Below are 27,201 nucleotides of genomic sequence, written 5' to 3' on the forward strand. Positions count from 1 at the left end.
TGGTAAGTACCACTTTTAGGGCTGGATTTTGCCGGCGCCAGAGGGCGGTTTCGGAGCCGCGCCGGCTGTCATAATTGACAACGGGGTGGTATCCCGCTCTGAACCCACCTCCGTGTAAGTTTCCCAAGTGCCGGGTCTGCCTGCGCTTTACAGACCCGCCACTAAGCAGCGGGTGAGCCAATTGAAATAGTTAAGGTGGTGTTTAAAGGTAGTTGAACAGCATTTTACCACCCATCTATTAACCATTTTTCCAACTTTTTCACGAGGTTCACGTCGCTCAGAAATCACGTGCGGTAAGTAGGTCGGGTTTTCAACAACTCTCCATTACTTTGAATAGGTGACAGCTGCAAAAGTGGTATAGAAGCTACCATTTCACAGCTGTTCACTTTCCAATCTTAGAAGCTGGAGGATTTGGAAGAAACTTTTCAGCTTTAGGAAGGTTGGAAGTGTTTGGAATAAACTCTCAATCCAGTGTCACCCCTCTGGAGCAAGTCTCTCACCATTGACAGATCGCTTCTGTCATCTCAACTTCAGCTGCCATCTATTCCAGCAGCATTGGTGTCCTTGAAAAAAATCTCACCTTGGTCCTCAGAATCCCACTACGATCAGCCCCAACACCAACATCACCAGGCACACCGGCATCACCAACACCACCAAATTTCTCCACAATCATCTGATGCTGAACAGGACATCAGCATCTGTCCACATTGCTGCCCAGGAGGCCAGATTTACTTCAGTTGACGCTGTACAACCTAGGTACCACATGATGTGCCAGGTTGGCACCACACCAGAACCATAAAGCATCTCTGCAATGCCCAACCCATTCCTTTCACATTCATCACCATTGCAGGGGGGTACCCTTATGTCTCCCCATTCACTACAACTCACTAAGCCACTTCCAAAGATGCACACAAATCTGTCCAAGAAAGCAAAGTGTTCAAAATAAGGATTTCAATGTTTGACAACACATTAGCAGAAACTCTATATTAACATTGGCTAAAAGACCCAAGTGCCTACCCTGGTGTGTTGTTAGTGTGATTGGGCAAGGATGAGGGAGAGTGTGAAGGGTGGCTAGTGAGATGGGGATGTGATCATGTAGATAAGGGATGGGTGGAGGTGCAAGGTAAGTTGGTGTGAGGAAGGATGTGTAGGAGTAGAGTAGGGAAGACAGAGTGATGGGGATGTTATGTGTAGCACAGCAGGATGAGGTCGAGTGTGGCTTTGCAGTAACATTTCGTGATCTACTGAGATCATTGAAAGGTTTGCGCCACTGCAGCCTGGTCCTCCTGATGACATCACTGTTTGTGCCCTCCTGAACAATGTGTCCTGGGGAGATCTCTTCCACCCATTGGAAAGGAAGCGAAGCTCCCTGCGTACTCTGACTCCCTCCATAAGCATATGGAGGGAGACATGGGACAGCCTGGGTGCAACCGTGCACCTCTGTGCAGTGCTGGTCAATGTTTGCAGCACCTTTTTTTAAAAAATTCATTCCGGGATGTGTGCATCGCTGGCAAGGCCAGCATTTATTGCCCATCCCTAATTGCCCTCGAGAAGATGGTGGTGAACAGTCTTCTTGAACTGCTGCTCCATGTGGTGAAGATACACCCACAATGCTGTTAAGGAGGGAGTTCCAGGATTTTGACCCAGCGACGATGAAGGAATGGTGATATAATTTGAAGTCAGGGTGGTGTGTGACTTGGAGAGGAACTTGGAGGTGGTGGTGTTCCCATGCACCTGCTGCCCTTGTCCTTCTAGGTGGTAGAGGTCGTGGGTCTGGGAGGTGCTGCCAAAGAAGCCTTGGCAAGTTGCTGCACTACACTCCTGACTTGTGCCTTGTAGATGGTGGAAAGACTTTGGGGAATCAGGAGGTGAGACACTCACTGCAGGATACCCAGCCTCTGACCTGCTCTTGTAGCCACAGTATTTATGTGGCTGGTCAATGGTGACCCGCAGGATGTTGATGGTGGGGATTCGGCGATGGTAATGCCATTAACTATCATGGGGAGGTGGTTAGACTCTCACTTGTTGGAGTGGTCATTGTTTGGCACTTGTGTGGCACAAAGGTTACATAGAAACATAGAAAATAGGTGCAAGAGTAGGCCATTCGGCCCTTTGAGCCTGCACCACCATTCAATATGATCATGGCTGATCATGCAACCTCAGTACCCCACCCCTGTCTTCTCTCCATACCCCCTTGATCCCTTTAGCCGTAAGGGCCTCATCTAACTCCCTTTTGAATATGACAAATGAACTGGACTAAACAACTTTCTGTGGCAGAGAATTCCACAGGTTCACAACTCTCTGGGTGAAAAAGTTTCTCCTTATCTCGGTCCTATATGGCTTACCCCTTATCTTTAGGTTGTGACCCCTGGTTCTGGACTTCCCCAACATCGGGAACACTCTACCTGTCCAGTCCCGTCAGAATGTTATAAGCTTCTATGAGATCTCCTCTCATTCTTCTAAATTCCAGTGAGTATAAGCCTAGCCGATCCAGTCTTTCCTCATATGTCAGCCCTGCCATCCCAGGAATCAGTCTGGTGAACCTTCGCTGCACTCCCTCAATAGCAAGCACGTCCTTCCTCAGAGGAGACCAAAACTGCACACAATATTCCAGGTGTGGTCTCACCAAGGCCCTGTACAACTGCATTAAGTCCTCCCTGTTCCTATACTCAAAACCCCCTCACTATGAAGGCCAACATGCCATTTGCTTTCTTTATTGCCTGCTGTACCTGCATGCCTTCCTTCAATGACTGATGTACCATGATACCCAGGTCTCTTTGCACCTTCCCTTTTATTAATCTGTCATCATTCAGATAATAACCTTCCTGTTTTTGCCACTAAAGTGGATAACCTCACATTTATCTACATTATACTGCATCTGTCATGTATTTGCCCACTCACCTAACCTGTCCAAGTCCCCCTGCAGCCTCTTAGCATCCTCCTCACAGCTCACACTGCCACCCAGCTTAGTGTCATCTGCAAACTTGGAGATATTACCTTCAATTCCTTTGTCTAAATCATGAATGTATATTGTAAATAGCTGGGGTCCCAGCACTGAACCCTGCGGCACCCCACTAGTCACTGTCTGCCATTCTGAAAAGGACCTGTTTATTCCCATTCTTTGCTTCCTGTCTGCCAACCAGTTCTCTATCCACGTCAATACATTACCCCCAATACCATGTGCCTTAATTTTACACACTAATCTCTTGTGTGGGGCCTTGTCAAAAGCCTTTTGAAAGTCCAAATACACCACATCCACTGGTTCTCCATTATCCACTCTACTAGTTACATCCTCAAAAAACTCCAACTTGCCACTTATCACTTCAGTCCAAGCCTGAATGTCGCCCAGGTCTCCCTGCATTGGGGCATGGACTGCTTCATTTTCTGAGGAGTTCCGAATGGAACTGAACACTGTGCAATCATCAGGGTAACATCCCCACTTCTGACCTTATGATGGAGGGAAGGTCATTGATAAAGCAGCTGAAGATGGTTGAAAAGCACAACTGTGTAGATGAATGTGGGCACAATCCCTTTTAATGAAACCGGCTGACAATGTGTCATCAAATGACATCATCAGACCCGCTCCCTTTTAACTGGCCGGAAACCTCGCCGGGCGGGCTTAACAAGCCCAATCAAGGTAAAATCACTTGAACCAAGCGGGATGGAACTGGAAGCGGGATCTCAGTCCGCCATCTACCTTGGCCGCCTCGGTAAGCGAAATCGCAGCCTTAGAGTCAGGATTCTGCTTAGCCTTGCACATTAACTTATACTGGTCTTCTGAAAATTCAGTGGAGAAAATATTGGTACATTGATCATTTCATCCTGGATGCATTTAGCATGCTTTGTAAATATGACAGGATACAAAATATCCTGCTACTACATCACTCTAGCACCCCAATCTACTTTTGTTTATCATATATTGGCACACGAATAGAGCAACGCAATCCCAAAATGCTCACAAATCAATGCTTTTAATCGTGAACCAGCTCAAGGAAGGTGATAAACCAAGTCTGTAATACCAATTACCCTTTGCATAGGTCTCTAATAATCTTCAAAAAGATTTGGCTCCGTACAACCAAGAAGATGCCAGGTTTCACCTTGATCTGTGCCAGTCAATGAATCTCAGCTAAGCAGCAGAAAATAAGCTGGAGATTCAAATTTACCACACTATTGGGGTGACTTATGATTCAAATTTGAATCAGTTTGATCATTTAAATTCTGTGCATTGAGACTTTACTAAAAAGTAATACTCTTCCCAAATATCTGTGATTCTTCAAAATACTTTCAGGGCTCTAGCCCTAACTCCACTTCAACACTCAAACCTGACTCCTTGTCACGCTCTCGGAACAAATATAGAAAGATTGAATATATTGGAATAAAATACAGATATACATCATCACCTCAAGGGGTCCCTTGCAAAGGAGGAGAATTGAGACACCCTATTTCCAAACAAAGCTTCGACAAAGTGAACATTAGAATATGTTATGCTTGTAACTAACTACCTGTCCACTTGTTCTGGTTTACTTCCCAGGTAAAGCACAACAACAAAACTTGCATTTATATAGTGCCCTTAATGGAGTAAACGCCCTAAGGCGCTTCACAGGAGCGTTATCTAACAAAATTTGACATCGAGCCACACAGGGAGATATTCGGACAGGAAACTTGGTCAAAGAGCCAGGTTTTAAGGAGCGTCTTGAGGGGCGGAGAGATTTAGGGGGGGAATTCCAGAGCTTAGGGCCGAGGCAGCTGAAGTCAAAGCCACCAATGGCGGAATGATGGAAATCGGGGATGGGCAAGAGGCCAGAATTGGAGGAAAGCAAAGAGATAGGGAAGGGAGAGGCCAATGTACCAACATCTTCACAGGTATTACAGCCTCAAGAAAATTTCTTGTTACAACACTGAATTTATTTTGGTATTAAAGAGAAAGGGAAATTGATTTCAATATCCTGCCCGACCTCAAAATGAAGGACCAGTAGAGTCTTATAAAATAGGTCGTTGCTTCTCACACAGGGCATTCTGTGAGAGGGTGTAGAAACACATTTCAGACATATGCCATGGTGCACGTGATTAGGTAATTGAGAGACCATCAATTAGAGATAAGAAATTACTATCTTGAGTAAAGCTCCGCCGAAAGACCCATCGCTCCTCTCACATCTGTCGCAATTCAATCATCAGTGGTTGCTTAAAAATTAACCCAGTTTGATCAAAGTTCTGGTGAGTCTTGCCCTTGCTGTGCACCGCGTTATATTGTCGAGCACAATCTTACTGCCCTGGCTACCAAAATAACACGTCAAAAGTAGGATTATGGAGAAAAAAGTACATACTAAAGATTAACCAGATGTATCAGTGAGTCAATCATAAATAGAAAACATTAGTTGCTCGCCAAATTATCTTGTTGATGGTGTTCCAAAATGTCATGAGAATTTTTTTTATCTAACAGTTTGATTCATCCTTAAAATACCATTAGTGACCCTCTCTCTTTAATCTCATCAATCCACATTAAAATCAAACTGAGGTCCCAAAGCTGGAAAAAGAAACACACATTCTAACGCACTTTACAAAGTTCTCATTAAGTATAAATCATGCCTGGGAAGAGAAATAACCTGCGGTGCCGAGAGTGCTCAACTACTAGCCAGAAGGTTTGAACTTTGAATCGCAAGGCTGCCAGCCAATCAAGTGCACTTGCTTAAATCGGGTGGCTTTCTCACCCTCCCAATTGTTTGGTGGGAGCATAGGTGGAATGCAGCGCAGGTGGAATGCAGCATAGAAGCAAGATGATCCATCTCCGGGGTCAGGGGTCGGGGGTCAGGGGTCAGGAGCAGAAAAGATGGGCTGACCTCATTACAGCAATATTCATTACAGTCAAAACTGACTGGTTGGGAATAGATTTGGTAAAATTCAACTCATTGATCCACAAAATATTGATGCTAATTTTACATGAAGTTTACTTGAAGTGACATTGATAATTCAAAGAGTAGTCAAAGAGCAGAGGGGATATTTATCACTACATGTGTCAGCATGGCTCATTTGGTAACACTCCTGCCTGAGTCAGAAAAACTTGCATTTACAACGTGCATTTAGTGACCTCAGGATGTCCCAAGATGTTTCACAGTCAAGTGAGTATTGTCGAAGCGTAGTCACTGTTGTAATGTAAGGAAATTCAGCAATCAATTTGCGCACAGCAAGTTCCTTCAGACGGTGGGATAAATGACAAGAAAATCTATTTTAGTGATGTTGGTTAAAGGAAATATGTTGACCAGTATGCTGGGAGAAGTCCCTTACTCTTCTTTGAATAGTGCCATAGGACTTTTTAACAAGCTTGCACGAGAAGATACAAAACATATGCAGAGCGATATTGGTATTTCAGCTAATTTGCTTGGAGTCAAAAGGCTTAAAGGTGCTTTCAAATTCATATTTACTAATTGAGTATAGACAAAAGTTAGCCATGAAAAGTTTCAAAGTCCAAAAACAGACAATTTAGGTCAACCCTTAAACTATATTTGTGCATTACTTCCCACATTAACACAAAACATAATGGGGCACAGCTATCTACATGTTTTCAATCAAGCATGCATCGGTAGCCAGTGAGAAGAATGTACCTGGGAAAGCTGCAACACAGGACTACATGCATGCTAGAAAGCAGAAGCAGCATGCTATAGACAGGGCTAAGCAATCCCACAACCAAGGGATCAGGTCAAAGCTGTGCAGTCCTTCCACATCCAATCGTGAATGGTGGTGGACCATTAAAGAACTAACAGGAGGAGGAGACTCCATGAATATCCCTATCCTCAATGATGGTGGAGCCCAGCACATCAGTGCAAAAGACAAGGTTGATACGTTTGCAACCATCTTCAGCCAGAAGTGCCGAGTGGATGATCCATATCAGCATCCTCCTGAGATCCCCTACATCACAGAAGCCAGTCTTCAGCCAATTCGATTCACTCCATGCACTGGATACAGCAAAGACAATGGGCCCCCGACAACATTCCGGCTGTCATGCCGAAGACTTGTGTTCCAAAAGTACCCACGCCTCTAGCCAAGCTGTTCCAGTACAGCTACAACACTGGCATCTATCTGACAATCTGGAAAACTGCCCACGTATGTCCTGTCCACAAAAAGCAGGACAAATCCAATCCGGCCAATTACTGACCCATCAGCAAAGTGATGGAAGGTGTCGTCGACAGTGCTAGCAAGTGGCACTTGCTCACCAATAACCTGCTTATTGATGCCCAGTTTTGGATCCGCCAGGACCACACAGCTCCAGACCTCATTACAGCCATGGTCCAAACATGACAAAAGAGCCGAATTCCAGAGGTGAGGTGAGAGTGACTGCCTTTGACATCACGCAGCATTTGATGTGTGGCATCAAGGAGCCCTAGTAAAACTAAAGTCAATGGGAATCAGGGGGAAAACTCTCCACTGGCTGGAGTCATACCTAGCACAAAGGAAGATGGTTGTGATAGTTGTAGGTCAATTATCTCAGCCCCAGGACACCGCTGCAGGAGTTCCTCAGGGCAGTGTCCTAGGACCAAGCATCTTCAGCTGCTTCATCAATGACCTTCCCTCCATCATAAGGTCAGAAGTGGGGTTGTTCACTGATCACTGCACAGTGTTCAGTTCCATTCGCAACTCCTCAGATAATGAAGCAGTCTATGCCCGCATGCAGCAAGACCTGGACGACATTCAGGCTTGGACTGATAAGCAAGTAATTGATTGGTGATTGGCAAGGAACATTCGCGCCACACAAGTGGTGAGCAATGACTATCTTCAATAAACCCCTTGACAATCAACGGCATTACCATTGCCGAATCACCCACCATTAATGTTTTATATGTAAACTTGTATTTACTCTGTACAGCCACCAGAGGGCTCATCCCCAGAAGTCCTATGGGATCCCATAACCCCTTGGGAGCACAGGTATTTAAAGGAGGCCTCACAGGTTGGAGAGGCACTCTGGAGACCTGCAATAAAAGACTACGGTCACACTTTACTTTGTGCACAGTGTTCAGTCTGACTCCTTCGCCATACATAACAATTAACATCCTGGGGGCTCACCAGTGACCAAAAACTTAACTGGACCAGCCACATAAATACTGTGGCTACAAGAGCAGGTCAGAGGCTGGGTATCCTGTGGCAAGTATCTCTATTCCTGACTCCCCAAAGCCTTTCCACCATCAACAAGGCACAAGTCAGGAGTGTGATAGAATACTCTCCACTTGCCTGGATGAGTGCAGCTCCAACAACACTCAAGAAGCTCGATACCATTCAGGACAAAGCAGCCTGCTGGATCAGCACCCCATCCACCACTTAAACATTCACCCACTCCACCACCGGCGCACCGTGGCTACAGTGTGTACCATCTACAAGATGCACTGCAGCAACTCGCCAAGGCTTCTTCGGCAGCACCACCCACACCCGCGACCTCTACCACCTAGAAGGACAAGGGCAGGAGGCGCATGGGAACACCATCACCTCCAAGTTCCCCTCCAAGTTACACACCATCCTGACTTGGAAGTTTATTGCTGTTCCTTCATCGTCGCTGGGTCAAAATCCTGGAACTCCCTCCCTAACAGCACTGTGGGAGTACCTTCACCACACAGAATGCTACGGTTCAAGAATGTGGCTCACCTCCATCTTCTCAAGGGCAATTAGGGATGAGCAATAAATGCTGGTCTTGCCAGCGTACCCGCATCCCAGGAACACATTTTTTTTTTTTAAATCACACTTCTGTTCCCTACATACAAGTGTATGTCATACGTGGCTTGAGCAGTGGTGCAGCAGGGAGGGATTCAAATTCCTGGGGCATTGGAACCGGTTCTGGGGGAGGTGGGACCAGTACAAACCGGACGGTCTGCACCTGGCCAGGACCAGAACCAATGTCCTAGGGGGAGTGTTTGCTAGTGCTGTTGGGGAGGAGTTAAACTAATATGGTAAGGGGATGGGAACCAATGCAGGGAGACAGAGGGAGACAAAAAGGAGGCAAAAGCAAAAGACAGAAAGGAGATGAGGAAAAGTGGAGGGCAGAGAAACCCAAGGCAAAGAACAAAAAGGGCCACTGTACACCAAAATTCTAAAAGGACAAAGGGTGTTAAAAAAACAAGCCTGAAGGCTTTATGTCTTAATGCAAGGAGTATCCGCAATAAGGTGGATGAATTAACTGTGCAAATAGATGTTAACAAATATGATGTGATTGGGATTACGGAGACGTGGCTCCAGGATGATCAGGGCTGGGAACTCAACATCCAGGGGTATTCAACATTCAGGAAGGATAGAATAAAAGGAAAAGGAGTTGGGATAGCATTGCTGGTTAAAGAGGAGATTAATGCAATAGTTAGGAAAGACATTAGTTTAGATGATGTGGAATCTATATGGGTAGAACTGCAGAACACCAAAGGGCAAAAAACGTTAGTGGGAGTTGTGTACAGACCTCCAAACAGTAGTAGTGATGTTGGGGAGGGCATCAAACAGGAAATTAGGGGTGCATGCAATAAAGGTGCAGCAGTTATAATGGGTGACTTTAATATGCACATAGATTGGGCTAGCCAAACTGGAAGCAATACGGTGGAGGAGGATTTCCTGGAGTGCATAAGGGATGGTTTTCTAGACCAATATAGAAACATAGAAACATAGAAAATAGGTGCAGGAGTAGGCCATTCGGCCCTTCTAGCCTGCACCGCCATTCAATGAGTTCATGGCTGAACATTCAACTTCAGTACCCCATTCCTGCTTTCTCGCCATACCCCTTGATCCCCCTAGTAGTAAGGACCTCATCTAACTCCTTTTTGAATATATTTAGTGAATTGGCCTCAACAACTTTCTGTGGTAGAGAATTCCACAGGTTCACCACTCTCTGGGTGAAGAAGTTTCTCCTCATCTCGGTCCTAAATGGCTTACCCCTTATCCTTACACTGTGACCCCTGGTTCTGGACTTCCCCAACATTGGGAACATTCTTCCTGCATCTAACCTGTCTAACCCCGTCAGAATTTTAAATGTTTCTATGAGGTCCCCTCTCATTCTTCTGAACTCCAGTGAATACAAGCCCAGTTGATCCAGTCTTTCTTGATAGGTCAGTCCCGCCATCTCGGGAATCAGTCTGGTGAACCTTCGCTGCACTCCCTCAATAGCAAGAATGTCCTTCCTCAGGTTAGGAGACCAAAACTGTACACAATACTCCAGGTGTGGCCTCACCAATGCCCTGTACAACTGTAGCAACACCTCCCTGCCCCTGTACTCAAATCCCCTTGCTATGAAGGCCAACATGCCATTTGCTTTCTTAACCGCCTGCTGCACCTGCATGCCAACCTTCAATGACTGATGTACCACGACACCCAGGTCTCTTTGCACCTCCCCTTTTCCTAATCTGTCACCATTCAGATAATAGTCTGTCTCTCTGTTTTTAACCACCAAAGTGGATAACCTCACATTTATCCACATTATACTTCATCTGCCATGCATTTGCCCACTCACCTAACCTATCCAAGTCACTCTGCAGCCTCACAGCATCCTCCTCGCAGCTCACACTGCCACCCAACTTAGTGTCATCCGCAAATTTGGAGATACTACATTTAATCCCCTCATCTAAATCATTAATGTACAGTGTAAACAGCTGGGGCCCCATCACAGAATGTCGAGGAACCAACTAAGGGGGAGGCCATCTTAGACTGGGTGTTGTGTAATGAGAGAGGATTAATTAGCAATCTCATTGTGCGAGGCCCCTTGGGGAAGAGTGACCATAATATGGTGGAATTCTACATTAGGATGGAGAATGAAACAGTTAATTCAAGAGACCATGGTCCAGAACTTAAAGAAGGCTAACTTTGAAGGTATGAGGCGTGAATTGGCTAGGATTGATTGGTGAATGATACTTAACGGGTTGACTGTGGATGGGCAATGGCAGACATTTAGAGACCGCATGGATGAACTGCAACAATTGTACATTCCTGTCTGGCGTAAAAATAAAAAAGGGAAGGTGGCTCAACTGTGGCTATCAAGGGAAATCAGGGATAGTATTAAAGCCAAGGAAGTGGCATACAAATTGGCCAGAAATAGCAGCGAACCCGGGGACTGGGAGAAATTTAGAACTCAGCAGAGGAGGACAAAGGGTTTGATTAGGGCAGGGAAAATGGAGTACGAGAAGAAGCTTGCAGGGAACATTAAGGCGGATTGCAAAAGTTTCTATATGTATGTAAAGAGAAAAAGGTTAGTAAAGACAAACGTAGGTCCCCTGCAGTCAGAATCAGGGGAAGTCATAACGGGGAACAAAGAAATGGCAGACCAATTGAACAAGTACTTTGGTTCGGTATTCACTAAGGAGGACACCAACAACCTTCCGGATATAAAAGGGGTCAGAGGGTCTAGGAAGGAGGAGGAACTGAGGGAAATCTTTATTAGTCGGGAAATTGTGTTGGGGAAATTGATGGGATTGAAGGCCGATAAATCTCCAGGGCCTGATGGACTGCATCCCAGAGTACTTAAGGAGGTGGCCTTGGAAATACCAGATGCATTGACAGTCATTTTCCAACATTCCATTGACTCTGGATCAGTTCCTATCGAGTGGAGGGTAGCCAATGTAACCCCACTTTTTAAAAAAGGAGGGAGAGAAAACAGGGAATTATAGACCGGTCAGCCTGACTTCAGTAGTGGGTAAAATGATGGAATCAATTATTAAGGATGTCATAGCAGTGCATTTGGAAAATGGTGACATGATAGGTCCAAGTCAGCATGGATTTGTGAAAGGGAAATCATGCTTGACAAATCTTCTGGAATTTTTTGAGGATGTTTCCAGTAGAGTGGACAAGGGAGAACCAGTTGATGTGGTATATTTGGACTTTCAGAAGGCTTTCGACAAGGTCCCACACAAGAGATTAGTGTGCAGAATTAAAGGACATGGTATTGGGGGTAATGTACTGATGTGGATAGAGAACTGGTTGTCAGACAGGAAGCAAAGAATAGGAGTAAATGGGTACTTTTCAGAATGGCAGGCAGTGACTAGTGGGGTACCGCAAGGTTCTGTGCTAGGGCCCCAGCTGTTTACATTGTACATTAATGATTTAGACGAGGGGATTAAATGTAGTATCTCCAAATTTGCGGATGACACTAAGTTTGGTGGCAGTGTGAGCTGCGAGGAGGATGCTATGAGGCTGCAGAGTGACTTGGATAGGTTAGGTGAGTGGGCAAATGAATGACAGATGAAGTATAATGTGGATAAATGTGAGGTTATCCACTTTGGTGGTAAAAACAGAGAGACAGACTATTATCTGAATGGTGACAGATTAGGAAAAGGGAAGGTGCAACGAGACCTGGGTGTCATGGTACATCAGTCATTGAAGGTTCGCATGCAGGTACAGCAGGCGGTTAAGAAAGCAAATGGCATGTTGGCCTTCATAGCGAGGGGATTTGAGTACAGGGGCAGGGAGGTGTTGCTACAGTTGTACAGGGCCTTGGGGAGGCCACACCTGGAGTATTGTGTACAGTTTTGGTCTCCTAACTTGAGGAAGGACATTCTTGCTATTGAGGGAGTGCAGCGAAGATTCACCAGACTGATTCCCGGGATGGTGGGACTGACCTATCAAGAAAGACTGGATCAACTGGGCTTGTATTCACTGGAGTTCAGAAGAATGAGAGGGGACCTCATAGAAACGTTTAAAATTCTGACGGGTTCAGACAGGTTAGATGCAGGAAGAATGTTCCCAATGTTGGGGAAGTCCAGAACCAGGGGTCACAGTCTAAGGATAAGGGGTAAGCCATTTAGGACCGAGATGAGGAGAAACTTCTTCACCCAGAGAGTGGTGAACCTGTGGAATTCTCTACCACAGAAAGTAGTTGAGGCCAATTCACTAAATATATTCAAAAGGGAGTTAGATGAAATCCTTACTACTCGGGAGATCAAGGGGTATGGCGAGAAAGCTGGAAGGGGGTACTGAAGTTGCATGTTCAGCCATGAACTCATTGAATGGCGGTGCAGGCTAGAAGGGCTGAAAGGCCTACTCCTGCACCTATTTTCTATGTTTCTATGTTTCTCCCCACTTGGCTCAATTATGCACCATAAATTAAGTTGATTCAAGTATGGACAGGCAGGGAAAGCCAGGCAGACAAGTAAAAACAGCCCACAGAAACCCAAACAAATTGTTCATTTTTCCCCTCCAAAGCTGGAACCACCAGATACAAAAACAAATGAATCAAATTGTGAGAGTAATTTCTTCACGCTCTTTTGGCCGCCACTTTCCTTTCTTATTCCGATCTGTGTAAGCAGCTGAAATTAATATTTATAACGTAGTCAGTTTTCCATGTCTAATGCTTCCCAATTGTAATCCAGGAAGGCTAATCAATGCCAATCGACATTACCTCCTATGAAGCCAGGAGCTGACAGGCCCCAGAGTCAGTGGAATGCCCACCTGTGAAACATGGCGAGGCAGAACAGCAGGATAACAAAACTCAAACTTTAAAATATTCCCCAGTGGGTATCTAAACATGTTTTGACAAACAGATATAGGGTGGGTGAAAGCACTTTCCCACACTAACTGCCTTCTAAACGCAAACTCTGGGATTTAAAGACTTTATCCTGAAGCAATCCATTCACATAAGAGATCCAAAGTTTTTAATCATGACAAGGTGGCTCAGTGGGTAGCCCTCTGACCTCTGAGTCAGACGGTTGTGGGTTCAAGTCCCACTCCAGAGACGTGAGCTCATAATTCAGGCTGGCGCTCCCAGTGCAGTGCTGAGGGAGTGCTGCACTATCGGAGGTGCCGTCTTTTGGATGGTATGTTAAACCGAGACTCCGTCTGCTCTCTCAGATGGATGTAAATGGTCCCATGGCACTACAGGTTGTACCTCTCCAGTCTGGGATTTTTTTAGTCCAGAAACATCCCTGGTCCGGCATCAGTCCCAGCGTGGATGGTGTCCTCTGCTGTTCATTGAGGTAAGCGGGCTGGGCAAGGAAAGGGAAGGGATGGGAAGGGCAATCAGCTGACTGAGGCCCCAAAGGTAGGCCTGAGGATTTTTTAAAAAAGGAGTGATTCTGGACAGGTAGGAGAATGAGACTGAAAGAGCAATCTAGTTAGAGAGCCAACACAGGTCCTTCTCTGCTGTAAAATGCTACAATTCTAAGGTCTCAATCCACTTTTCAAAAAAATAAATGCTGCACAGTCGGCTTCGACAACGACCCGCTGACAATGACCTGCGTCCGGGTCGTTATCAGTAGCGTTGTCACCAGTTGACCTCCCGTGGTTCGGAAATTTCTCTGCTCTGGCACCGCTCAGGTCCCAAGGGTTCTCGACCAGAGGTGTCCAACTGTATTTTGAAGAAGAGCAGAGAAGTTATCCCCGGTGTCCTGGCCAATATTTATCCCTCAACCAACATCACTAGAAACAGATTATCTGGTTATTATCTCATTGCAGTTTGAGAGCTTTCTGTGCATTATCCTACATTACAACATCTTGTATTTATATAGCGCCTTTAACGTAGTGAAACGTCCCAAGGCCCTTCACAGGAGTGTTACGAGACAAAAAATTTGACACTGAGCCACATAAGCAGAAATAAGGTGGACGAATTAACTGCGCAGACAGCAGTTAACGGGTATGATATAATTGGCATCACGGAGACATGGCTCCAGGGTGACCAAGGCTGGGAACTCAACATCCAAGGGTATTCAGCATTTAGGAAGGATAGACAGAAAGGAAAAGGAGGTGGGGTGGCGTTGCTGGTTAAGGAGGAAATTAATGCAATAGTAAGGAGGGACATTAGCCTGGATGATGTGGAATCGGTATGGGTGGAGCTGCGGAATTCTAAAGGGCAGAAAACATTAGTGGGAGTTGTGTACAGACCACCAAATAGTGGTAGTGAGGTTGGGGACGGCATCAAACAAGAAATAAGGGATGTGTGCAATAAAGGTACAGCAGTTATCATGGGCGACTTTAATTTACATATTGATTGGGCTAACCAAACTGGTAACAATGCGGTGGAGGAAGATTTCCTGGAGTGTAATAGGGCTGGTTTTCTAGACCAATATGTCGAGGAACCAACTAGAGAGCTGGCCATCCTCGACTGGGTGATGTGCAATGAGAAGGGATTAATTAGCAATCTTGTTGTGCGAGGCCCCTTGGGGAAGAGTGACCATAATATGGTAGAATTCTTTATTAAGATGGAGAGTGACACAGTTAATTCGGAAACTAGGGCCTTGAACTTAAGGAAAGGTAACTTTGACGGTATGAGACGTGAATTGGCTGGATTAGACTGGCAAAGGATACTTAAAGGGTTGATGGTGGATAAGCAATGGCAAACATTTAACGATTACATGGATGAACTTCAGCAATTGTACATCCCTGTCTGGAGTAAAAATAAAATGGGGAAGGTGGCTCAACCATGGCTAACAAAGGAAATCAAGGATAGTGTTAAAGCCAAGGAAGAGGCAAATAATTTGGCTAGAAAAAGCAACAAACCTGAGGACTGGGAGAAATTTAGAATTCAACAGAGGAAGACTAAGGGTTTAATTAAGAGGGGGAAAATAGAGTATGAAAGGAAGCTGGCAGGGAACATAAAAACTGACTGCAAAAGTTTCTATAAATATGAGAGAGAAAAAGATTAGTGAAGGCAAACGTAGGTCCCTTGCTGTCGGATTCAGGTGAATTTATAATAGGGAACAAAGAAATGGCAGAGCAATTGAACAAATACTTTGGTTCTGTCTTCACGAAGGAAGATACAAATAACCTACAGAATGTACTCGGGGACAGTACGTCGAGTGAGAAGGAGGAACTGAAGGATATCCTTATCAGGCGGGAAATTGTGTTAGAGAAATTGATGGGATTGAAGGCCGATAAATCCCCAGGGCCTGATGGGCCACTTCCTTAAGTACTCTGGGATGCAGACTTAGAAATAGTGGATGCATTGGTGATCATTTTCCAACAGTCTATTGACTCTGGATCAGTTCCTATGGACTGGAGGGTAGCTAATGTAACACCACTTTTTAAAAAAGGAGGGAGAGCGAAAACGGGTAATTATAGACCGGTGAGCCTGACATCAGTAGTGGGGAAAATGTTGGAATCAATCATTAAGGATGAAATAGCAGCGCTTTTGGACAGCAGTGACAGGATTGGACCAAGTCAGCATGGATTTATGAAAGGGAAATCATGCTTGATGAATCTTCTGGAATTTTTTTGAGGATGTAACTAGCAGAGTGGACAAGGGAGAACCAGTGGATGTGGTGTATTTGGACTTTCAAAAGGCTTTTGAAAAGGTCCCGCACAAAAGATTGGTGTGCAAAATCAAAGCGCATGGTATTGGGGGTAATGTGCTGAAGTGGATAGAGAACTGGTTGGCAGACAGGAAGCAGAGAGTCGGGATAAACGGGTCCTTTTCAGAATGGCAGACAGTGACTAGTGGAGTGCCGCAGGACTCAGTGCTGGGACCCCAGCTCTTTACAATATACATTAACGATTTAGATGAAGGAATTGAGTGTAATATCTCCAAGTTTGCGGATGGCATTAAATTAGGTGGTGGTGTGAGCTGTGAGGAGGACGCCAAGAGGCTGCAGGGTGACTTGGACAGGTTCGGCGAGTGGGCAAATGCATGGCAGATGCAGTATAATGTGGATAAATGTGAGGTTATCCATTTTGGGGGCAAAAACACGAAGGCAGAATATTATCTGGATGGCGGCAGATTAGGAAAAGGGGAGGTGCGACGAGACCTGGGTATCATGGTTCATCAGTCACTGAAAGTGGGTATGCAGGTACAGCAGGTGAAGAAAGCAAATGGTATGTTGGCTTTCATAGCTAGGGGATTTGAGCAGGGAGGTCTTACTGCAGCTGTACAGGGCCTTAGTGAGGCCTCACCTGGAATATTGTGTTCAGTTTTGGCCTCCGAATCTGAGGAAGGACGTTCTTGCTATTGAGGGAGTGCAGCGAAGATTCAACAGACTGATTCCAGGGATGGCTGGGCTGTCATATGAGGAGAGACTAGATCAACTGGGCCTTTATTCACTGGAGTTTAGAAGGATGAGAGAGTATCTCATAGAAACATATAAGATTCTGACGGGACTGGACAGGTTAGATGCGGGAAGAATGTTCCGATGTTGGGGAAGTCCAGAACCAGGGGAAATAGTCTTAGGATCAGGGGTAGGCCATTTATTACTGAGATGAGGAGAAACTTCTTCACTCAGAGTTGTTAACCTATGGAATTCCCTGCCGCAGAGAGTTATTGATGCCAGTTCATTGGATATATTCAGGAGGAAGTTAGATATGGCTCTTATGGCTAAGGGGATCAAGGGGTATGGAGAGAAAGGATAGAAACATAGAAAACAGGTGCAGGAGTAGGCCATTCGGCCCCTCTAGCCTGCACCGCCATTCAATGAGTTCATGGCTGAACATGCAACTTCAGTACCCCATACCTGCTTTCTCGCCATATCACTTGATCCCCCGAGTAGTAAGGACTACATCTAACTCCTTTTTGAATATATTTAGTGAATTGGCCTCAACAACTTTCTGTGGCAGAGAATTCCACAGGTTAACCACTCTCTGGGTGAAGAAGTTTCTCCTCATCTCCGTCCTAAATGGCTTACCCCTTATCCTTGGACTGTGACCCCTGGTTCTGGACTTCCCCAACATTGGGAACATTCTTCCTGCATCTAACCTGTCTAAACCCATCAGAATTTTAAATGTTTCTATGAGGTCCCCTCTCATTCTTCCGAATTCCAGTGAATACAAGCCCAGTTGATCCAGTCTTTCTTGATAGGTCAGTCCGGCCATCCCGGGAATCAGTCTGGTAAACCTTCGCTGCACTCCTCAATAGCAAGAATGTCCTTCCTCAGGTTACGAGACCAAAACTGTACACAATACTCCAGGTGTGGCCTCACCAAGGCCCTGTACAACTGCAGCAACACCTCCCTGCCCCTGTACTCAAATCCCCTCGCTATGAAGGCCAACATGCCATTTGCTTTCTTAACCGCCTGCTGTACCTGCATGCGAACCTTCAATGACTGATGTACCATGACACCCAGGTGTCGTTGCACCTCCCCTTTTCCTAATCTGTCGCCATTCAGATAATAGTCTGTCTCTCTGTTTTTACCACCAAAGTGGATAACCTCACATTTATCCACATTATACTTCATCTGCCATGCATTTGCCCACTCACCTAACCTATCCAAGACACTCTGCAGCCTCATAGCATCCTCCTCGCAACTTAGTGTCATCCGCAAATTTGGAGATACTACATTTAATCCCCTCGTCTAAATCATTAATGTACAATGTAAACAGCTGGGGCCCCAGCACAGAACCTTGCGGTACCCCACTAGTCACCGCCTGCCATTCTGAAAAGTACCCATTTACGCCTACTCTTTGCTTCCTGTCTGGCAACCAGTTCTCAATCCATGTCAGCACATTACCCCCAATCCCATTTGCTTCAACTTTGCACATTAATCTCTTGTGTGGGACCTTGTCGAAAGCCTTCTGAAAGTCCAAATATACCACATCAACTGGTTCTCCCTTGTCCACTCTACTGGAAACATCCTCAAAAAATTCCAGAAGATTTGTCAAGCATGATTTCCCTTTCACAAATCCATGCTGACTTGGACCTATAATGTCACCTCTTTCCAAATGCGCTGCTATGACATCCTTAATAATTGATTCCATCATTTTACCCACTACCGATGTCAGGCTGACCGGTCTATAATTCCCTGTTTTCTCTCTCCCTCCTTTTTTAAAAACTGGGGTTACATTGGCTACCCTCCACTCGATAGGAACTGATTCAGAGTCAATGGAGTGTTGGAAAATGACTGTCAATGCATCCGCTATTTCCAAGGCCACCATCTTAAGTACTCTGGGATGCAGTCCATCAGGCCCTGGGGATTTATCGGCCTTCAATCCCATCAATTTCCCCAACACAATTTCCCGACTAATAAGGATTTCCCTCAGTTCCTCCTCCTTACTAGACCCTCTGACCCCTTTTATATCCGAAAGGTTGTTAGTGTCCTCCTTAGTGAATAAGCAGGAAAGGGGTACTGAGGGAATGATCAGCCATGATCTTATTGAATGGCGGTGCAGGCTCGAAGGTCAGAATGGCCTACTCCTGCACCTATTTTCTATGTTTCTAAATTAGGGCAGGTGACCAAAAGCTTGGTCAAAGAGGTAGGTTTTAAGGAACGTCTTGAAGGAGGAAAGGTTTGGGCAGGGAATTCCAGAGCTTAAGGCCTTGGCAACAGAAGGCACGGCCACCAATAGTTGAGCGATTATAATCAGGGATGCTCAAGAAGGCAGAATTAGAGGAGCACACACATCTCAGGGGGTTGTGGGGCTGGAGGAGATGAGAGAGAGAGGGAGGAGCAAGACCATGGAGGGATTTGAAAACAAGGATGATAATTTTGAAATCGAGGCTACACTTCAAAAAGTACTTCATTGGCTGAAAAGTGCTTTGGGACATTCAGAAGTCTTTCTTTGATCATTGTTTTCTTTAAATTTTTCATACTTCAGTTTTAGGACACCATTCAAAATGGTATGTTTTCTGTCATGCTTGTATTTAAAAAAATCAGATAGTTAAGAGCTGAAACCATCTGCCTGCTCATTGTCTTTCCAGCACCATCCATTATGAAGCTATTCAAGTTTTTGCAGCCGCTTTCAGTTTTAAGAAAGTAGAGTTTGTGTCCGCACAACGTTTACCACTTGTTTCCTGTCAGTCACTTCCTTAGCACTAACCTATGTGCTGCAGAAAAAAAATAAACTTGCAACATCGGTTGGCACTGCAGGTTGAAGCATCAAATGCCAATTATTTCAAACGTCTTCTAAATCTCTTATCTCCACAGTTCCTCATCATTCAAGAAAACATTGTAATCATTTTAAACTCCAAGTCAAATCATGAAGATTTTGCATTTGAGCAAGAATATTCATCTTTGCTGACAAACACATATGATACTTATCAAGGAAAGTGCTGCATACAAGTGAATCCCAGACAGAATGGAGATGATTGGGTAATTTCCCCCATCAATCATGCCTGGAGACTGCATTGCTGCAAGTGACTGGGATGGATATTAGACACAGAATTTGTATTGTGTAACTATTCTCCACTCACTGCGTTCTGCTGAGAAATCTCCCTGCTTTTATCGGGAGACGTAGTTTTGGACACAGGTTCTATTCGCTGCAGTTCGTAGAGACTCTTTATATATATATATACACTCTGTAAATAGACTTTGTTTGCTTCATTGTTTGCTGAGTAAATGGACTGTCTGCTGTAAAATAGACTCTTAGCTGCGAGTCCTGCCGCAAGTACCACCTCGCCTCTAACTCATTGGCTGACACAGTGGTGTCAATAGACATGCCTCCCGTTTTACATTTATTATGGGGTGACCAGAATGTTTTCTGTCACCTATGTGCCACAAGTTACATGCAGAAAAGACGTGATGACGCTGGCACTTAGCAATATGGCACCAGGCTGTTTGCCTTCCTTTGGTTTAGCTAGCACAGGACCTCGCAAAAGGTTCAACCGCCACAAGCCAGATGCCTGAATGTGGACATCAGTAATGTGAGAATTAACTCAAAGGGCAGGCGTCGACAGACCCGACCTGGGTGGGAACATTTAGCAGGAGCCAGCCACCGCAGAGAGCAGTGCGGGCCACCCTCTGAAGGCGACGGAACCACAGTGGACAACAAAATACAACGTTGCAGCTGATTGGGCTCGACCTCGAACCAGCGGTGGGGTCAGGACCCAGGAGAGGCCGGCGAGGCCCTGAGGTCGACGAGGTGCGGAAGTCCCGGAGATCGGCGAAGAGAGGGAGGAGCGGAGGTCGGCGATGAGGGGGAGGACGGGACCAGCGAGGTCGAGGTGCATGAGTGGCGCAGCATGGACCAGCAACAGGGTCGGGGCCCAGCGAAGGAGCAGCACGGGTCAATAGCGAGGTCGTAAGGCCGCCACTGCGCTCTATGAAACCCAGGGAGAGTGGACCTGCGGGAAGGAGAAAAGTGGACAGCAGGAGTATGAGTGTGTGTGCTAGGCCCATGCAGCAGGGCCTAGTCTCTAGTCGTCTTGGATCCCCTTGCCATTGGACCAAGACGTTGCTCTGCCAAGCCCATGTGGTAGCTGGTGTGCAACGGCCAGCCCACGTTAAAAGAACTCACGCACAGGTATCTTCTATCCTTCAAAATGAAGTTCGGGACCTGGAATATCAGGACGGTCATGGACAACCCCAACAGCGACAGACTGGAATGTCGCACTGCTATAGTTGCCCGGGAACTCAGGCGTTTCAATGTAGATATTGCCGCCCTAAGCGAGACCCGGTGGGCAGGGGAAGGCCACCTCAAAGAACAAGGTGGTGGTTACAGCTTTTTCTGCAAAGAAATTTAGAACTCAGCAGAGGAGGACAAAGGGTTTGATTAGGGCAGGGAAAATAAGAGTACGAGAGGAAGCTTGCAGGGAACATTAAGACGGACTGCAAAAGTTTCTATAGATATGTAAAGAGAAAAAGGTTAGTAAAGGCAAACGTAGGTCCCCTGCAGTCAGAATCAGGGGAAGTCATAGCAGGGAACAAAGAAATGGCAGACCAATCGAACAAGTACTTTGGTTCGGTATTCACTAAGATGGACACAAACAACCTTCCGGATATAAAAGGGGTCAGAGGGTCTAGTAAGAAGGAGGAACTGAAGGAAATCCTTATTAGTCGGGAAATTGTGTTGGGGAAATTGAAGGCCGATAAATCCCCAGGGCCTGATGGTCTGCATACCAGAGTACTTAAGGAGGTGGCCTTGGAAATAGCGGATGCATTGACAGTCATTTTCCAACATTCCATTGACTCTGGATCAGTTCCTATCGAGTGGATGGTAGCTAATGCAACCCCACTTTTTAAAAAAGGAGGAAGATAGAAAACAGGGAATTATAGACCGGTCAGCCTGACATCGGTAGTGGGTAAAATGATGGAATCAATTATTAAGGATGTCATAGCAGCGCATTTGGAAAGAGATAACATGATAGGTCCAAGTCAGCATGGATTTATGAAAGGGAAATCATGATTGAGAAATCTTCTGGAATTTTTTGAGGATGTTTCCAGTAGAGTGGACAAGGGAGAACCAGTTGATGTGGTGTATTGGGACTTTCAGAAGGCTTTTGACAAGGTCCCACACAAGAGATTAATGTGCAAAGTTAAAGCATATGGGATTGGGGTAGTGTGCTGACATGGATTGAGAATTGGTTGGCAGACAGGAAGCAAAGAGTAGGAGTAAATGGGTACTTTTCAGAATGGCAGGCAGTGACTAGTGGGGTACCGCAAGGTTCTGTGCTGGGGCCCCAGCTGTTTACATTGTACATTAATGATTTAGACGAGGGGATTAAATGTAGTATCTCCAAATTTGCGGATGACACTAAGTTGGGTGGCAGTGTGAGCTGCGAGGAGGATGCTATGAGGCTGCAGAGTGACTTGGATAGGTTAGGTGAGTAGGCAAATGCATGGCAGATGAAGTATAATGTGGATAAATGTGAGGTTATCCACTTTGGTGGTAAAAACAGAGAGACAGACTATTATCTGAATGGTGACAGATTAGGAAAAGGGGAGGTGCAATGAGACCTGGGTGTCATGGTACATCAGTCATTGAAGGTTCGCATGCAGGTACAGCAGGCGGTTAAGAAAGCAAATGGCATGTTGGCCTTCATAGCGAAGGGATTTGAGTACAGGGGCAGGGAGATATGACTACAGTTGTACAGGGCCTTGGTGAGGCCACACCTGGAGTATTGTGTACAGTTTTGGTCTCCTAACTTGAGGAAGGACATTCTTGCTATTGAGGGAGTGCAGCGAAGGTTCACCAGACTGATTCCCGGGATGGCGGGACTGACATATCAAGAAAGACTGGATCAACTGGGCGTTTATTCACTGGAGTTCAGAAGAATGAGAGGGGATCTCAAAGAAACGTTTAAAATTCTGATGGGTTTAGACAGATTAGATGCAGGAAGAATGTTCCCAATGCTGGGGAAGTCCAGAACCAGGGGTCACAGTCTAAGGATAAGGGGTAAGCCATTTAGGACCGAGATCAGGAGAAACTTCTTCACCCAGAGAGTGGTGAACCTATGGAATTCTCTACCACAGAAAGTTGTTGAGGCCAATTCACTCAATATATTCAAAAAGGTGTTGGGACAAAATGCTTAGAACATGGCCTTGTCATAACCAACACCTTGTTCCATCAGAGAGACAAGTACAAGACTTCATGGCAACATCCTCGCTCCAAGCACTGGTATCTGCTCGAATACGTCATTGTTTGAGCGAGGGACCGCAAGGACATGCGCAATACCCACACTATGACAGGAGTTGACACTGCTGGACGGACCACCGCCTAATAGGAACATAGGAAATAGAAGCAGGAGTAGGCCATTTGTCCCCTCGAGCCTGCTTCGCCATTTAATAAGATTATGACTGATCTGATCTTGGGCTCAGCTCCACTTCCCTGCCCGCTCCCCATAACCCCTCAGTCCTTTATCTTTCAAAAATCTGTCCATCTCCGCCTTAAGTATATTCAATGACCCAGCCTCCACAGCTCTCTGAGGCAGAGAATTCCACAGATTTCCGACCCGCCAAGAGAAGAAATTCCTCCTCATCTCAGTTTTAAATGGGTGACCCCTTATTCTGAGACTATGCCCCCGAGTTCTAGATTCCCCCACGAGTGGAAACATCCTCTCTGCATCTACCTTGTCAAGCCCCCTTAGGATCTTATATATTTCAATGGACTAGACTTTCCCTAAAGCCCGTCAATGCCCGATTGCCGCCCAGAAAAATCGCTAACGTTTTGCAACTAACGCTGGCAAGGATTTCCATAATTAAGGTAAAAAATATCGCCCAGCGAGAAAATGGATCTTGCACCAATATTCTCGGCGGTTCAAGGCGAAACGGGCGGTTCTTAAATTTTTTTTTTTTTTTAATTTACTCTGAGGCTGCAATTGGGCCTAGGGAGGGGGAAAACTTTAAAAGTTTTCACAAAAAAAAAGTTAAAACATTCCCAAGATAGTTTTACAGTTAATCGCCGGTTTACAATTTAAAAAAATAAAGAACCTTGAACTTATCTTTCTTTGCAGAGTACTCACCTACTGCCCTGTTTCAGCTGCTTTCTTACACTAAACATCTGTAAGACAAAGGTCCTCTACCCACCCTCCTATATGACTCAAAGACGTGGACCATATACAGCAGGCACCTCAAATCGCTGGAGAAATACCAACGACGATTCCCGATCTTGCAAATCCCCTGGGAGGACAGACGCACCACGTCAGCGTCCTCGATCAGGCCAACATCCTCAGCATTGAAGCACTGACCACACTCGACCAGCTCCGTTGGGCGGGCCACCTTGTTCGCATGCCTGACACAAGACTCCCAAAGCAAGCCCTCTACTTGGAACTCCTACACAGCATGCGAGCCCCAGGTGGGCAGAGGAAATGTTTCAAGGACACCCTCAAAGCCTCCTTGATAAAGTGCAACATCCCCACCAACACCTGGGAATCCCTGGCCAAAGACCGCCCTAAGTGGAGGAAGAACATCAGGGAAGGCACTGAGCACCTAGAGTCTCTTCGCCGAGAGCATGCAGAAATCAAGCGTCGAAAGCGGAAGGAGTGCACGGCAACCCACCCACCCGTTCCTTCAACCACCATCTGCCCCACCTGTGACAGAGACTGTAGATCCGGCATTGGACTCTTCAGTCATCTGAGAACTCATTTTTAGTGTGAAAGCAAGTCATCCTCAATGCAAAGGGACTGCCTAAGAGAGAAAGAGAAGAGAGAATTAACTTTCTGTTTTAGTATGCGTTTCTTGGCAGCCATGGCTCAGTGAATAGCACCTCTCGCCTCTAAGTGAGAAAGGTTTAAATCCCACTCCAGAGACTTCAGCATAAAACCTAGGCTGACACTCCCAATGCAGTACTGAAGGAGTGCTGCACTGTTGGAGGTGTCATGTTTCAGAGGAGATGTTAAACCGAGGCCCCATCAGCCCTTTCGGGTGTATGTAAAAGATCCCATGGCACTATTTGAAGAAGAGCAGGAGAGTTCTCCCTGGTGTCCTGGCCAATATTTATCCCTCAATCAACATCACTAAAACAGATGATCTGGTCATTATCACATTGCTGTTTGTGGGAGCTTGCTGTGCCCAAATTTTTCCTACATTACAACAGTGACTACACTTCAAAAAAATACTTCATTGGCTGTGAAGCGTTTTGGGGCGTCCTGAGGATGTGAAAGGCGTTATATAAATGCAAGTCTTTCTTTCTTTAAATAATTGTAAAATAGATTGAATATTTTAGTCGCTACAAGAGCAGGGGAGGGGTGGGGTGGAAATCACTTTATGCAATGCGACTCCAGATCAAATAATACAGCGTGACTATCCTAACCAACTTACTAACTAATCTTAAATAAAAAATAAGTGAGAGAATTGAGAGGGAAAAGCAAATGGAAGACTTGAAATTCAAATCTTGGGATTCCATGGGTCTTCCTAAACAGATTAAATGATAGCCTTATACCTTGTTCCAAACACCCTTTATAATGTGTTCGTCATGCATCTTAAAACAAATAGGCTATGTGGAGAGAAACTGACTTAAAAAAAAACTCAGGGATACACTGCACAGTCCACATAAGAATTAGGAACAGGAATAGGCCATCTAGCCCCTCGAGCCTGCTCCGTCATTCAACAAGATCATGGCTGATCTGGCCGTGGACTCAGCTCCACTTACCCGCCCGCTCCCCATGACCCTTAATTCCCTTATTGGTTAAAAATCTATCTCTCTGTGATTTGAATATATTCAATGAGCTAACCTCAACTGCTTCCTTGGGCAGAGAATTCCACAGATTCACAACCCTCTGGGAGAAGAAATTCCTTCTCAACTCTGTTTTAAATTGGCTCCCCCATATTTTGAGGATGTGCCCCCTAGTTCTAGTCTCCCCGACCAGTGGAAACAACCTCTCTGCCTCTATCCTGTCTATCCCCTTCATTATTTTAAATGTTTCTATAAGATCACCCCTCATCCTTCTGAACTCCAACGAGTAAAGACCCAGTCTACTCAATCTATCATCATAAGGTAACCCCCTCATCTCCGGAATCAGCCGAGTGAATCGTCTCTGTACCCCCTCCAAAGCTAGTATATCCTTCCTTAAGTAAGGTGACCAAAACTGCACGCAGTACTCCAGGTGCGGCCTCACCAATACCATGTACAGTTGCAGCAGGATCTCCCTGCTTTTGTACTCCATCCCTCTCGCAATGAAGGCCAAAATTCCATTTGCCTTCCTGATGACCTGCTGCACCTGCAAACTAACTTATTGGGATTCATGCACAAGGATCCCCAGGTCCCTCTGCACCGCAGCATGTTGTAATTTCTCCCCATTCAAATAATATTCCCTTTTACTGTTTTTTTTCCCCCAAGGTGGATGACCTCACATTTTCCGACATTGTATTCCATCTGCCAAACCTTCGCCCATTCGATTAACCTATCTAAATCTCTTTGCAGCTTCTCTGTGTCCTCTACACAACCCGCTTTCCCACTAATCTTTGTGTCATCTGCAAATTTTGTTACACTACACTCTGTCCCCTCTTCCAGATCATCTATGTATATTGTAAACAGTTGTGGTCCCTTCACCGATCCCTGTGGCAGACCACTAAGCACCGATTTCCAACCCGAAAAGGACCCATTTATCCCGACTCTCTGCTTTCTGTTAGCCAGCCAATTCTCGATCCATGCTAATACATTTCCTCTGACTCCGCGTACCTTTATCTTCTGCAGTAACCTTTTGTGTGACACCTTATCGAATGCCTTTTGGAAATCTAAATACACCACATCCATCGGTACACTTCTATCCACCATGCTCGTTATATCCTCAAAGAATTCCAGTAAATTAGTTAATCACTATTTCCCCTTCATGAATCTATGTTGCGTCTGCTTGATTGCACTATTCCTATCTAGATGTCCCGCTATTTCTTCCTTAATGATAGCTTCAAGCATTTTCCCCACTACAGATGTTAAACTAACCGGCCTATAGTTACCTGCCTTTTGTCTGCCCCCTTTTTTAAACAGAGGCATTACATTAGCTGCTTTCCAATCCGATGGTACCTCCCTAGAATCCAGAGAATTTTGGTAGGTTATAACAATGCATCTGCTATAACTTCCGCCATCTCTTTTAATACCCTGGGATGCATTTCATCAGGACCAGGGGACTTGTCTACCTTGAATCCCATTAGCCTGTCCAGCACTACCCCCCTAGTGATAGTGATT

The 27,201-nt window shown here is 45.6% G+C and overlaps 1 protein-coding gene across 3 annotated transcripts in view; it reads right to left on the minus strand.

The window, feature by feature from the left end:
- The window catches only part of znf407 (zinc finger protein 407), a 732,915-nt gene that overhangs the window by 695,601 nt on the left and 10,113 nt on the right, over positions 1–27,201 (minus strand). For 2 of the 3 annotated variants that reach the window (XM_070888602.1, XM_070888609.1), the window contains exon 2: positions 24,608–24,704. The exons of the other annotated variant lie outside the window; for it this stretch is intronic. In XM_070888602.1, the coding sequence (XP_070744703.1) occupies positions 24,608–24,634 (27 nt within the window). In that variant the 5' untranslated portion in view covers positions 24,635–24,704. The remainder of the gene's footprint in view (positions 1–24,607; positions 24,705–27,201) is intronic. 3 annotated transcript variants of the gene reach the window in all.

Source organism: Pristiophorus japonicus, chromosome 1 (genome assembly GCF_044704955.1).
Source record: "Pristiophorus japonicus isolate sPriJap1 chromosome 1, sPriJap1.hap1, whole genome shotgun sequence".
In the NCBI taxonomy this organism is placed as follows: domain Eukaryota; kingdom Metazoa; phylum Chordata; class Chondrichthyes; family Pristiophoridae; genus Pristiophorus; species Pristiophorus japonicus.